Here is an 11,341-nt window from a genome sequence, read left to right on the forward strand (position 1 = left end):
AACCCCCCCCCCCAGATCCACCATCCCCAATTTTCAGCTACCAGCAGCTTTTATTTTGCACCGAAACAAACACAGATGCAACAACAGTCCTGGTTCTTGCTGGGGGAGGTTCCTGTGCCCATAGGGAGGGGACAGCCACCAGCCAAGGTGGGTGCAGAGGGATTGCACCCCCACAACCACTGTGATGAGCTGGACAGTGCTCAGCAGGCCAGGACAGCCCTCACACAGCCTGTGGTGGGGGAGCAGCTGAGTGCTGAGGGGGGGAAGCTGTGCCCGGCTCCAAGAGCAGGTCAGCTCTGCCCAACCTCCTCCTAGGGGGTCCCACTCAGGGACACAGCCCAGAGAGCAGCACAGGGAGGGTGGAGAGGCAGGATCAATGCCCCCAGCCCTGGGGAGTCAGGGAAGGCAGAGCTGGGAGCCCCCTGCTCTGGAAGCACAGGATGCTATGGGGAAGTCATGAACCCAATGGGGGTGTGGGACACCATGGCCGTGGGGACAGGCAGGGCCAGCCCTGGACTGAGCCCAGTGCAGGGGGTGCAGACACCCAGGGCCCACCCACAGCAGCCCCCTGGCCCCAAACCCACGTGGCTCACGGCTGGCTCTGCCCCTTCCTCCTTCACACCACCCGAGCTGGAGCACAGCAGCTCCCACCCCTCGTGGAAAAGGGTCCCATGCCTGGGATCAATAGGGACCCAGGGAAGGTGCTGGTTTGGGGGTGGGAGCCCCAGTGGCACCCAGGGCACGAGAGGATGGACGGCACAGCAAAGGCGCCGGGCACACCGTGAGCGCCGGGCAGCAAAGTGACTGGGCAGCTCTGGGGGCTCCTGAGCGGGCAGGAGGGACCCGTTCTGCCCCTCAGGGACAGCACAGAGGGAGCAAACCGGGTGCCAGGCCAAGCAGCAGCAGTGCCAGCAGGACGTGCCGGGCACGGGGCCGAGCGGGGCTCGGCGTTAAGGCGATGGTGGGGCTGCCTCGTGCGGGCAGCGGCCTCTCCGGGGCCGTGGGGCCTCTCCAGCATCTCATGGTCCAGTCTCAGGCATGTCCAGGGTCCCCTTTGGTCAGTGGCTGGGTCAGAGCTCCTCTCCTCCCCCTGCCCACCGTCAGGACCTGCCCTCACCCCTGGCAGGGTGGGGAAGGGCGAGGGGGATGTGGGGGCCGTGGATGCAGCGAGGACGGAAGAGCTCGGGGGCTCGGAGCCAGTGGGGCTATTTGGAGACCTGCAGGGCTGAGACCACTGGCTTCATCTTGAAGTACTGTTTAAACCTTAACTTTGCATATCTGCCAAGAGACGAGAGAGGGACACACCTGAAGGGCTTTGTCCCCCCCAGCCCCGTGTCCCCCGGCCGTGGCACAGAGGGACCACCGGGATCCTCTGGCTCCAGAGGTTTAACACCGAGCTGTGCTGGGAGCAAACGGGGTGCACTCACCTTAAGAAATTAAAGTCTATGGTAGAGTATTTAGCCTGGATCAGGCCCCAGCATGCCCAGAGGAAATGGGATGCCTGCAGCAGACAAAGCAAGGATTAGGAGCAGGCACGGAGAATCTCTGCCCACGGGATGAGTTTCTCGTGCCTCTCCTGGCCCAGCCCCAGAATTCCCACTGCTCTGATGACAGGAGGGGTGGGGGGGGCTGGCCCACACCTGTATTTTTGTACCCTCCAGAGGCTGGTCCCAGCTGGAGGGAGGGATGGCAGCAGGAAAGATGCTGAACACAGTGTGCTCAGGGTACCAGCCCCTGTGCTTGCAGGAATGTCCCTCCCGCCAGGAAACCAGATGACATTTTGCCCTAAGTTTCCAGAAAATTGGCTCAGGCTGCCCATGGCAATTACCAAAGAGGATTTCCTCATGTCTGGCCTCTCTGAAGGGATGTCCAAGGCCATGGCTATCAGAGGCACGTTGTCCCTTGGCACACGTCGGTGGGGCTGCAGGCAGCCAATGCTGTCTGTGACCTTTCCCAGGGGCTCAGTGCCTCTGAGGTGCTGCCAGGCTCTTTGGGGCAGTGTGCCCTCAAACCCCCAGGCTGGTACCTGCACCCCCATCCTCCCCAGGTGAGCTGCAAGCCCAAGAGCAGAGAAAACCCCATCCCCTGGGCTGCATTTCCACCCCTCGTTCCTGGGTTCCTTCCCACCTCCACCACTCACCAAGGAAAACTTGTTCACTTGCACATAGAGAGTCTCCAGCTCCTCCCTGGACACCCCAGAGCCGCCTGGGTCCCCCTGGGTGAGCTGTTTGTAGGCCTGCAGGTAGGAGTGCAGCCACTGCAGCTGGGTCTCCTTGCTGGGGTAGAGGCCATAATCCACCTCCTTCACACCTGAGAGGGGAGGGGGGTCAGTGGGGGCACAGGGGTGACAGGGGTGACTCTCCACGGCCAAGTGATGTGGCCACGGGGCTCTTGTCATGCACAGCCAGGTGAGCAAACCCCAGGTGTGCACAGACCAAGGATGGACTGCTGGTTCAAGGCACCACCCAGACTTATGGTCAAGAGCCAGGCTCGTGGAGGAATTGCATTCCAGATGTATCCAGATGCCCAGCACCAGCAGAGACACCCACCCACCCTCACACATCACTCTAACCATGGGCATCCCCATTTCCCACCACGGGACTGGGGGTACAACTCCCCCCTCCACCCCCAGAGATGGGGAGATCTCATTTCCCACCACGGAACGGGGGATACAACTCCCTCCTCCATCCCCATGGATGGGGAGACCCCAGGACAGCCACTGCCAGTGCTGGGAGAACCTTTGGTGCAGGGAGAGGAGCTCAGCTCACCTGCAAACTCGTTGAAGTGGTTCCCGATATCAAAAGCCTGGTAGTTGTACCCCGTGTACTCGTAGTCTATGAAGCGAACGTGCTCTGTGGGGGCACAGACAGGGGCTGTGAGGGGGGGGACGGAGGTGACAGCCCCCGGGGGGGGTGGGCGAGGGACAGACCCCTCGCTGGGCACACGGAGCTGCCGCCACAGACCTCGCGTCCTGTCGTAGATGATGTTCTTGCAGAGCAGGTCGTTGTGGCAGAGCACCACGGGGGAGCCCAGCTGGGACAGCGTCTCCTTCATCCAGGCCAGCTCCTGTTCCAGCGTCTCCAGGCTGGGCACGTCCTGCTGGAGGCTGGGGAAGGGGACGGGTGCAGTCACTGCTGCTCTCGGGGAGCCTCGCTGGGGGCAGAGGGGCGGCGTTGCCCCGGCTTCCCTTGGTGCGTTTGGTAAACGAGCCCATCAGTGGCACAAAGGAGGGCTAACGAGGCTGCGTTTGGTGCGTTTGGTAAACGAGTCCATCAGTGGCACAAAGGAGGGCTAACGAGGCTTCCCTTGGTGTGTTTGGTAAACGAGCCCATCAGTGGCACAAAGGAGGGCTAACGAGGCTGTGTTTGGCTGGGAGGGGGCAGCTTTGGCTGCGTGGTACCGGGGGAGCCTGGCAGACACCACGGCCCGGCCTCAGCCCTTCCCTTCTCCCTAAACCACCACATCCATCCCCCAAAATTCACCCGACCTGCCACCGAACCGCCCCAGCGCTCACTCCTCGAACACCCGACTAACCCCGAGGCAACGGGAATGTTTTGGACTCTGCCAGGGCACGTAGCCTCCCAGTAACCTCAGGAGTCTCAGTTCCAAGAAGAGAGCTCGTTAATGATTGCCTAATTGGCCGCACGGAAGGCACGGGCTTGGGTAAAGTCTGCCTGCGGCAGGGGGAGTGCTGAGAAAAGCCCTGCTGCCTCCTGCCGCAGGTTAATGATTGGCTTGCTTTGGGGTTCATTCACCTGCTCCGCCTCTTGGGGCTGCCCGAATCCTTCCCAGACACCCCGACACTCACCTGGGGTCAACCCAACCTCCCAGAAATGGGATGAACTGGTTTGAAGTGGGAACTGGCTGCTTTAATCTATGCTGGGTTTCAAGTATTCATCACCAGCTCACCCCTGCTGCTCAGATCCCCACCTTAAGCACGGCCTGAGCTCCAGCTTATTCTGGGCTTAAATTCCAAGGAGGAGGAGGAGGATTAGTACAGCAGGTGGGAGGCCATGGCTCTGGCTGGATCCTGCCTGGATGCTGCCCAGACACATCCCTGAGCTGCCTCTGCTCTAACATGGCAAAAATCACCTGCAGACTGGCAGGAGGAAGGCGCTGGAGGTGTCTCCATCCCACCTGCTTTTGGGGTTCAGGGAGGGATCGTGATCCAGAAGTGGCCACGTGACCAGATCCAGCCCCAAAACCATCCCCAGATTCCCACAGAGGCTTTACCTGCACAGACTTAGAGCTGGGTGGGCAGCGGGTGCCCAAGCCAGAGCCTGGCTCTTTGGGATCCCTCTGCCTTTACCTGGGGTTGGATACCTTTGGGCTGAGCTCTGTCTTCACGAGGGTGAGGTATTTGTGCAGCTTCTGCCAGAGGATGGGCTTGGGGAGGCTCCCGTTGGCGTGGATGGTGTGGACTCGGGCCATCTCCTGAGCCACCAGCCTGGGGGGAGCACAGGTGAGGGGTGAGAGGGGTTCTGAGCAGCTCCCAAGAGGAGAGCACTCCTCAAAATCCCCCTCAGGACATCCCCAAAAGACCCTTGGGATGTGTTGAGGGGGATTCCCCAAAAAGAGTGTTTAAAAACCCGGGGTTAAGCACAGCTGAAACCCCCTCCCACGTCAGCAATCAGCCTCTGGAGCATTTCAGACAGCGTTCACCTTTCCAGGGCAAGCTCAGCCCCAAGCTGTGGCTCCCAGGAAATCTCCACTCGCCAAAAGCTGACGCTTTAAAGGTCTGGTGACAAACCCAGCTGCCCATTCATCCCCCAGCACCGCCCAGGACTGCACACACAGCAATGCCCCAGCACTGCTCCAGAGCCACAGCAGCAAGGGGAGAGCTGGAAACAGGGAGCAGCACCAGAGGAGCACTGATCCCACCATCCTGGGCTCCCCGGAGGAGGACACGGGGGTCCCCCCCACCCACCTGAAGATGTGGGGGTCCCGCACGTGGTCAGGCCCCAGCGCGATGCCCGGCAGGAACTGGTAGCAGAGCCCGTTCTGGAAGGCGCAGTACAGGTCGGGGGCACAGCCGTGGGCACGCAGCACCTGGAAGTTCCTCAGCTCCGTCTCCCGGTCCACCAACAGCTCCGTCTTCCTGCCGTAGACACGGACCAGCACCGCGTCCGCCATCCCCTCGTCCGTGTAACAGGCCACCAGCTTGTTGGTGATGCCATCCGTGAAGAGCTGCGGGGGGAGAAGGGTGGCCTGCACACCCCAGCCATGCCAGCTGGGGACAGGGAAACCCCTTCCCACCAGCAGATCCCAGGGAGGAAGTGGCACAGCAGCAGCAGGAGTGGGCAAAGGAGGGCGTGAGGCAGCACAGCTCCCGTGGGAGGTGACATGAGTTTGCAAGGCCTGGAGGCTCGGGGGTGAACAGGGGCTCTGCGGGGGGCCACGGGCACGAGGCTCCAGCAGCACCAAGCTGGTGGCTTGGGTGGAAATCCTGCTCTTTTTTTCACCTGGCAGCTCAGGAACAGCTCAGGAATGGCCGAGGCCAGATGTGCCGCCAGCACTCTTGGCACAGGAGCAGCCCCGGGAATCGCTCCCAAAAAACCGGCGTAAATCTTTTGGCACGAAACGGGGGGGAGGGGGGGGGAAAGCCCAGCAAGGCAGAAAACAACCCGGAGCAAACACCACCACCACCCCATCCCCTCCTCCGACCCTCCCCGCGGGGCCGGGGCGCTGATAGGCGGGGACGTCTCTGCTGGGGACGTCCCGTGTCACCGGCTCTGACGGCTCCTCGCAGATGGAAAGGGAGTTTTGTTCTCCCGTCGCTCCGGCCTGGCCGCCTGCCCGTGCACATGCCGGGGCTGCTGCCGGGCTCCGCTCCCCATCCCGCCGGGATCTCGGTCACCTCCAGCGCCCCTGAGGGGTTTTTGGGTCTCCGTCACCTGACGGGAAACCCCTGCCCCAATCGCCCCCCGCGCCGTGGAGTGCTCAGCCCCACGCGGTCCCGCTGCCTGCTGCTGCTCCACATGGGAATGATTCCTTCCTCCCTCTGGGATGGGGGAGCCGGAGCAGGTGTGATGCTGGCGGAGCAGGAGGGGGGTGAGGGCTCGTGCTCCGGCAGCCGCGGAGCCCGGGGGTGGGATGGATAATTTTAGACATCCCACTCAGCAACCCACGCTCCCATATAGGGTGCCTATATATAGGGCTCCCCGTGCAGCCTCCCGAGGGGGAACTCAAAGCACCGGAATGAGACCCCTGAAGTCAGACGGCGCTCACGGCCCCTGCTGCACAGCTGGAGGTGGATTTGGGGGGAGCACAGCACGCGGCGAGGCAGCCACCTCATCCTGGGGGGCTGCTGGGACAGGCTGAACCCTCTCAAGCTGCTTTTCCCAGGGCAGATAATCTGTGTTTCTACCATGGTGCCACGCTCGGCCCTCCTCTCCTTGTCCTGCCAGGCCCCAGAGGCTGGAAATTCAGGGAGCAGAGGTGCCGCGGCCCATCCACGCAGAAAACTGTCCCCTCTCAGCCGCAGGTGAGCGGCTCCACCTCGAGATGCTCAGCAAAGTCCTTGTGCTGCTTTGGTTTTGCTGCCCGACGGCCCGATCAGCCCTTTCCAGCAGGTTTAATGGGATTACCGAGCCTTATCCCCCCCTGAATTCCAGGCCACTAACTTTGGAGACGCACACGTGGTTCCTCAGCAACCTGCACGCAGGGGCTCGCCTGCTTTGGAGGCGGCAGCTCCTCCAGCTCCCAAGGAATGAGCGCAGCTGCTTGGGAGATGCCTGGTGCTATTCCTTGTGGATCCAGACTGCAGCCACCCTGCTACCAGCCCAAATCCTTCCCTGCTGCAGCTGTGTGACAGCAGGGACGGAGGAAAAGGCGCCTGGCAGCGTGTGACTCCACACCAGGAGCTCTGCAGCAATTAAATGCGAAGTGAGAGCCGAGCCCTGTGCGAAAGCGCTGAAGGGAAGCAGCAAAATCCAACACCTGGTGCTGCACCTGCTGGAGACCCCTCAGCATTCCCAAAGCACCACCGTGCTGGCTGGCCCAGCACCCCCAGCCTGTGCCAGGCTGCAGCAGGGCAACTTGTTGCCAAAATCAGGCTGAAAAAGTCCAGCCATGCCGGAGTCCTTGCAGGGGTTTGGCTCCGGTCGCTGCTGCTGCTCTTATCTCGGGATGAGGGATGGAGGAGTGTGTGCTTCCCTGAGAGCACAGCGGGCTGACTCACGGCACAGAGGTGCTTAAGGGATGAGGAGCAGGAGCCCTGGGAAGTGGGCAAACCTGGAGCCCCCAACAAGGAGAGGGCAGGCAGGGGAGGCCGAGCACCCAGACCCTTCTCCCGGTGTTCCACCCCCTGCCCTGAGCTCCGGGAGATTTTCCCGTGCCACTGGCACAGCCTGGTACAGCCTCTGCAGGCAACTGTGCACCAACACCGGGCAAGGAGGTGGTGTGAACCGGGCACAGCTCCAGGGCACCGGGAAAGGGACCGGGAATGCTAATGGGAACCAGCTGAGGACCCTGTACTGCTCCAGTCCCCTCCCCAACGGCTCCTGCAATAGCAGCTGAGAGAGACGCAACGGGAGGGTTTTCCCTCAACCCCTATGATTTTTTTTCCCCTTTATTTTTAAATTAAAAACACACACACAAGCTGTTGTTGAACACTGACCCCTCCAACGCCTGCAGAGCCTGGATACCGGGGTCCTTCCACAACCACCGAGGTCTGTGCTGGGCGCTGCACAGAGCGAGACATTTCCTGCCCCTACAACTCCAGCTCCCAGCTTCCTGCCTATTGCCATCTGCCCTTTCAGATGGATTTTCCTGCAGCTTCTTGTATTTAATTACACTTGGCTATTAATACATTTTTAATGGCACTCCAGGCACACGGGAAGCATGTGCCTGCAGAGGACACACACACACACACACACACGTGCAGATGTTTGAGTGCACCCAGTTCCAGCACCTCCACACTCCAGTGCCCGTCGCCAGGAGGCTGCTGAGGGCACAGACACCACCAGCCTGTCTCACAGGGACCTGGTACCCCTGGGCAGAGGTGAGGAGGAGGAAAGGGATTGCCATGCCAGGCAGGTGCCAGCCCTGCTCTGCCAGCAAAGCCCTGCCAGCTCCACACGGCCAAGCCCTGTCCCGTGCAAGGGATTCAGAGCTGGACTCCAACTCCCACCTGAACTGCAGCTCAGCCCACACAACCCGGGAAAGGTGAGAGCCAACAAGTCACCCAAGCCAGAGCAGCTCCCAGGAGTAGCTGCTCCTGTGGGCACCCTCCAGCCTTCAGCCCACACCTTGGCAGCCCGCAGGGACCCTGGGGACACACTTGCTCTCACAGTCACCTCTCAGTGGCCACCTGAGGGATCCCTGAACCTTGTAGGGATGTGTGTGATGGGGGTGTCACCCCTTTGCACATCTGATGGGTCCCAGTCATGCTCAGAGAGAGGAGGGGAGAAAGAACCAGAAGTGGGGGGACAGTGCATAACACCCTCCTTGGCAGGTCCTAGAGCCCCCCATGGTGGGTTCTACAGTCACCTCCTGTGGATCCTACAGCCCCCCCGAGTGAGGTCTATTGCTGTCCCAGGGCTGGCCCTATAGCCCCCCACGGGGAGCCCCACAGACCCCCTTGGGTGAACCCTACAGACCCCCTTGGGTGAACCCTGCAGCCTCCCTTGCATGATCCCTACAGTGCCCCTCGGGTAGACCCTGTAACCCCTCAGGGTTGAACCCCACAGACCCCCCAGGGCAGACCCTGTAGCCCTCCAGGGTGAGCACCGGAGCCGCCCCCGGGCGAACCCCTCTAATCTCGGGGGACCCTATAACCCCGTACCCACCGCCCCGGCCGGGCTCTGCAGCCCCCCTGGGCGACCCCCGCGGGGGGTGCGGCGGCCGGTTCTCAGGGTGGGGGGGGGTCTCTGCGCAGGGTGTGTGTCCCCCCCGTACCTTGGTCTTCACCCTGGCCGGCTCCCAGCCGGGTCTCATCTCCCGCACGATCCGCAGCGCCCCGGGCAGCACGTCACGCTCGTCCACCGCAATGCCGAGGAGGGGCACGGCGGGGGTCCCGCCACCGCCCCCCCGCTCCGGCCCCGGCCCCGGGCAGTCGGGGCAGCGGGCGGGCGGTGCGGCCATGGCCAGCTCCGCGCTGCCGGAGCCGCGGCCCATGTGCCGGGGGCTGCGCGGGGAGGAGCCGCCCGCCGTTGGGAAGCCATGAGTCACCGGCCCGCCTCCCGCCCGCCTCCCCGCCAGCGGCAGCGCCCGCCCGCACCGGGACCCGCCGGCGGACCCGCATCCCACCCGCACCGAGACCCTGGCAGCGGATCCGCACCCCACCCGCACCGACACCCTGGCAGCGGATCCGCACCCCACCCGCACCGACACCCTGGCAGCGGATCCGCACCCCACCCGCACCAGGACCCCGGCAGCGGATCCGCACCCCACCCGCACCGACACCCTGGCAGCGGATCCGCACCCCACCTGCGCCGGGACCTGCCGGCGGATCCGCATCAAACCCGCAACGGGACCCGCCGGCGGATCCGCATCTCACCCGCTCCACAGCGGGACCCGCCGGCGGACCCGCATCCCGCCCGCACCGGGATCCCGGGCAGCGCACCCACCCCGATCCACCCCCGGCCGGGATCGGGACCACCGCACCTGCTGCCGGTGCCCTCCACAACCATCCCCGGAGCCCCTCAGCCATCCCGGGGGGCCCTCAGCGGCATCCCGGGACTCTGCTGCCCTCATCCCGGATGTCTCCCCCATCCATTCCCGGAACCCCATAGTCATCCCAGGGGACCGGGCTGCAGCCGGTGCTCTCCACCTCAGTGCCTCCCCGTCCATCCCCTGAGCCCCTCAGCCATCCCGGGGGCTCTGCCCAGCCCCCCGCTCCATCCCTTTGGGAATAAAAAGGATGAGGATGCCACGCACGAGAGGAGCTGGCAGCACCCAGGGCTCCAGGCGGGATGTATCCCATCGGGATAACCTCTCCAGCCCTGCTGCCATCGTGCCCACCAAGTGCTGACCTCCCACAGGGATTGACGGCTGGGCTGAGGAGGGGTTTGGTGGGTAAAGAGAAAGCAGAACTCGCCCAGTGGCGGAGCCCCCGCAGCCCCTGGACACGGCTCCAGCCCGGCTTCATTATCAGAGGAAATGACAACAGCCCACGGCTGGGAGCAGAGAATGCCCCCTCCAAAGTTTACAGCTGGCTGCGGCTGAAATCAGCTAAATGGACCATGGAGACCTGGGGAAAATCATTTAAGGAAGGGGGGGAAAAAATCCACCAGCCGGGTCCCGTGTTTCTAAATATAGAGCGAGCTCTGTCAGTGTTAATAGGATGGGCATAATTGCTCCCGCGCTTTGCTGGGTTGAGCGCGGCCTAATTGCTCTCCCGGAACGATCTAATCCGGGCCGTGGCGGGTTAGTGGTGCCTCGCAGCCAGGGCTGCCGCTTCCACCGGGAAATTGCCCCCGGAGCAGGCGATTAGAGCTGTTAATGGCCTGGCTTCAGGGGCCGCGGAGCAGCACCACAAGCGGCCCCGGCGTTTTTCCTCCTGCTGCTTGAAACAACCGTGCTGAATAGGAATAGAACTGGATCCACAAAAACATCCTATTTCAGGCCAGCCTGAGCGTTTTCCAGCTGAGGGCTCTGGCAGGAGCCAGCGTGGGGGCTGAAGTCACCCGGCACATTTACAAGCTCACATCCACTGCAGACTTCTCCACACCAGAGCCTTTGTGGTGTAGGGGAGGGCAGAGGAGGCTTAGTTATTTCCAAGTGGAGCTTCTCTGCAGTAGGAAGGAGAGGGAGGCTCTTTCCACCATCTCTGTACATCCAGGAGGTTGTGGAGAGGCCGGGCTGTGGCTCCAGCACTGACCTGAGCAGATCCCCCCTTGTCGAGGGTCTCCAGGCAGCTCTGCCCTCCCTCCCACCCCTCCCTGCCTGGGCTGCCACTGCTCCCAGCTCCTGGGGTTTCCTGTGCTGATGAGCAGCTGCCTGGAGCTCAGGAAATGCTGGATGAAAGGGAGATACTGTGGCTGCTGGGGCCCCTTCCCTGCACTGCCAGGCCTCCAAGAGGAGCTGCCAGCGCTCCCCTCGCCCCCGTGATGGAGCAGTGCTGCAAAGGTGATGGGGAGAAACACATCACACGTTCGGGTACATTGAATTTCCCATCTCTGGAGACCCAGGGTCGTGCATCCCAACATTAAGAGGTTTAAATGCTATGTGGCTGCAGAGGCTCCCCCAGGAGGGACAAACATCCGCTCAGCCACATCCTCTCCGCTCCAAGACTGCCGTGGGGCAGGGCAGGGAATGAGGATCCATGGAGGGAGGGATGGGAACGGGGCAGAGGCTGCAGCATACCTGGCTGGAAAGGTCACACAGCAGCCACTGCTTC

At 62.7% G+C, this 11,341-nt stretch overlaps 1 protein-coding gene across 1 annotated transcript; it reads right to left on the minus strand.

The window, feature by feature from the left end:
* Positions 1 to 30: 30 nt before the first annotated feature.
* On the minus strand, positions 31 to 9,474 carry ETNK2 (ethanolamine kinase 2). The gene is made up of 8 exons (XM_064636156.1): positions 8,899 to 9,474; positions 4,928 to 5,187; positions 4,310 to 4,447; positions 2,964 to 3,106; positions 2,769 to 2,852; positions 2,141 to 2,310; positions 1,428 to 1,501; positions 31 to 1,278 (listed from the first exon to the last, which is right to left on the minus strand). The coding sequence occupies exons 1-8, from the start codon at positions 9,457 to 9,459 to the stop codon at positions 1,206 to 1,208; spliced, it is 1,503 nt and encodes a 500-aa protein (XP_064492226.1). The 5' UTR covers positions 9,460 to 9,474; the 3' UTR covers positions 31 to 1,205.
* Between the last annotated feature and the right edge of the window lie 1,867 nt (positions 9,475 to 11,341).

This window comes from Pseudopipra pipra, chromosome 25 (genome assembly GCF_036250125.1).
Source record: "Pseudopipra pipra isolate bDixPip1 chromosome 25, bDixPip1.hap1, whole genome shotgun sequence".
In the NCBI taxonomy this organism is placed as follows: domain Eukaryota; kingdom Metazoa; phylum Chordata; class Aves; order Passeriformes; family Pipridae; genus Pseudopipra; species Pseudopipra pipra.

What these genes read in the sequence shown, in the direction of transcription:
- ETNK2 (XM_064636156.1), bottom strand. Translation starts at nt 9,459, where the DNA reads ATGCGGATCCGCCGGCAGGTCCCGGCGCAGGTGGGGTGCGGATCCGCT. An exon ending in CCAAAGGTATCCAACCCCAG is followed by an intron (nt 3,107 to 4,309) that starts GTAAAGGCAGAG and finishes CCCCTTCCCCAG; the next exon opens with CCTCCAGCAGGACGTGCCCA. An exon ending in AAGTGAACAAGTTTTCCTTG is followed by an intron (nt 1,502 to 2,140) that starts GTGAGTGGTGGA and finishes TGTCTGCTGCAG; the next exon opens with GCATCCCATTTCCTCTGGGC.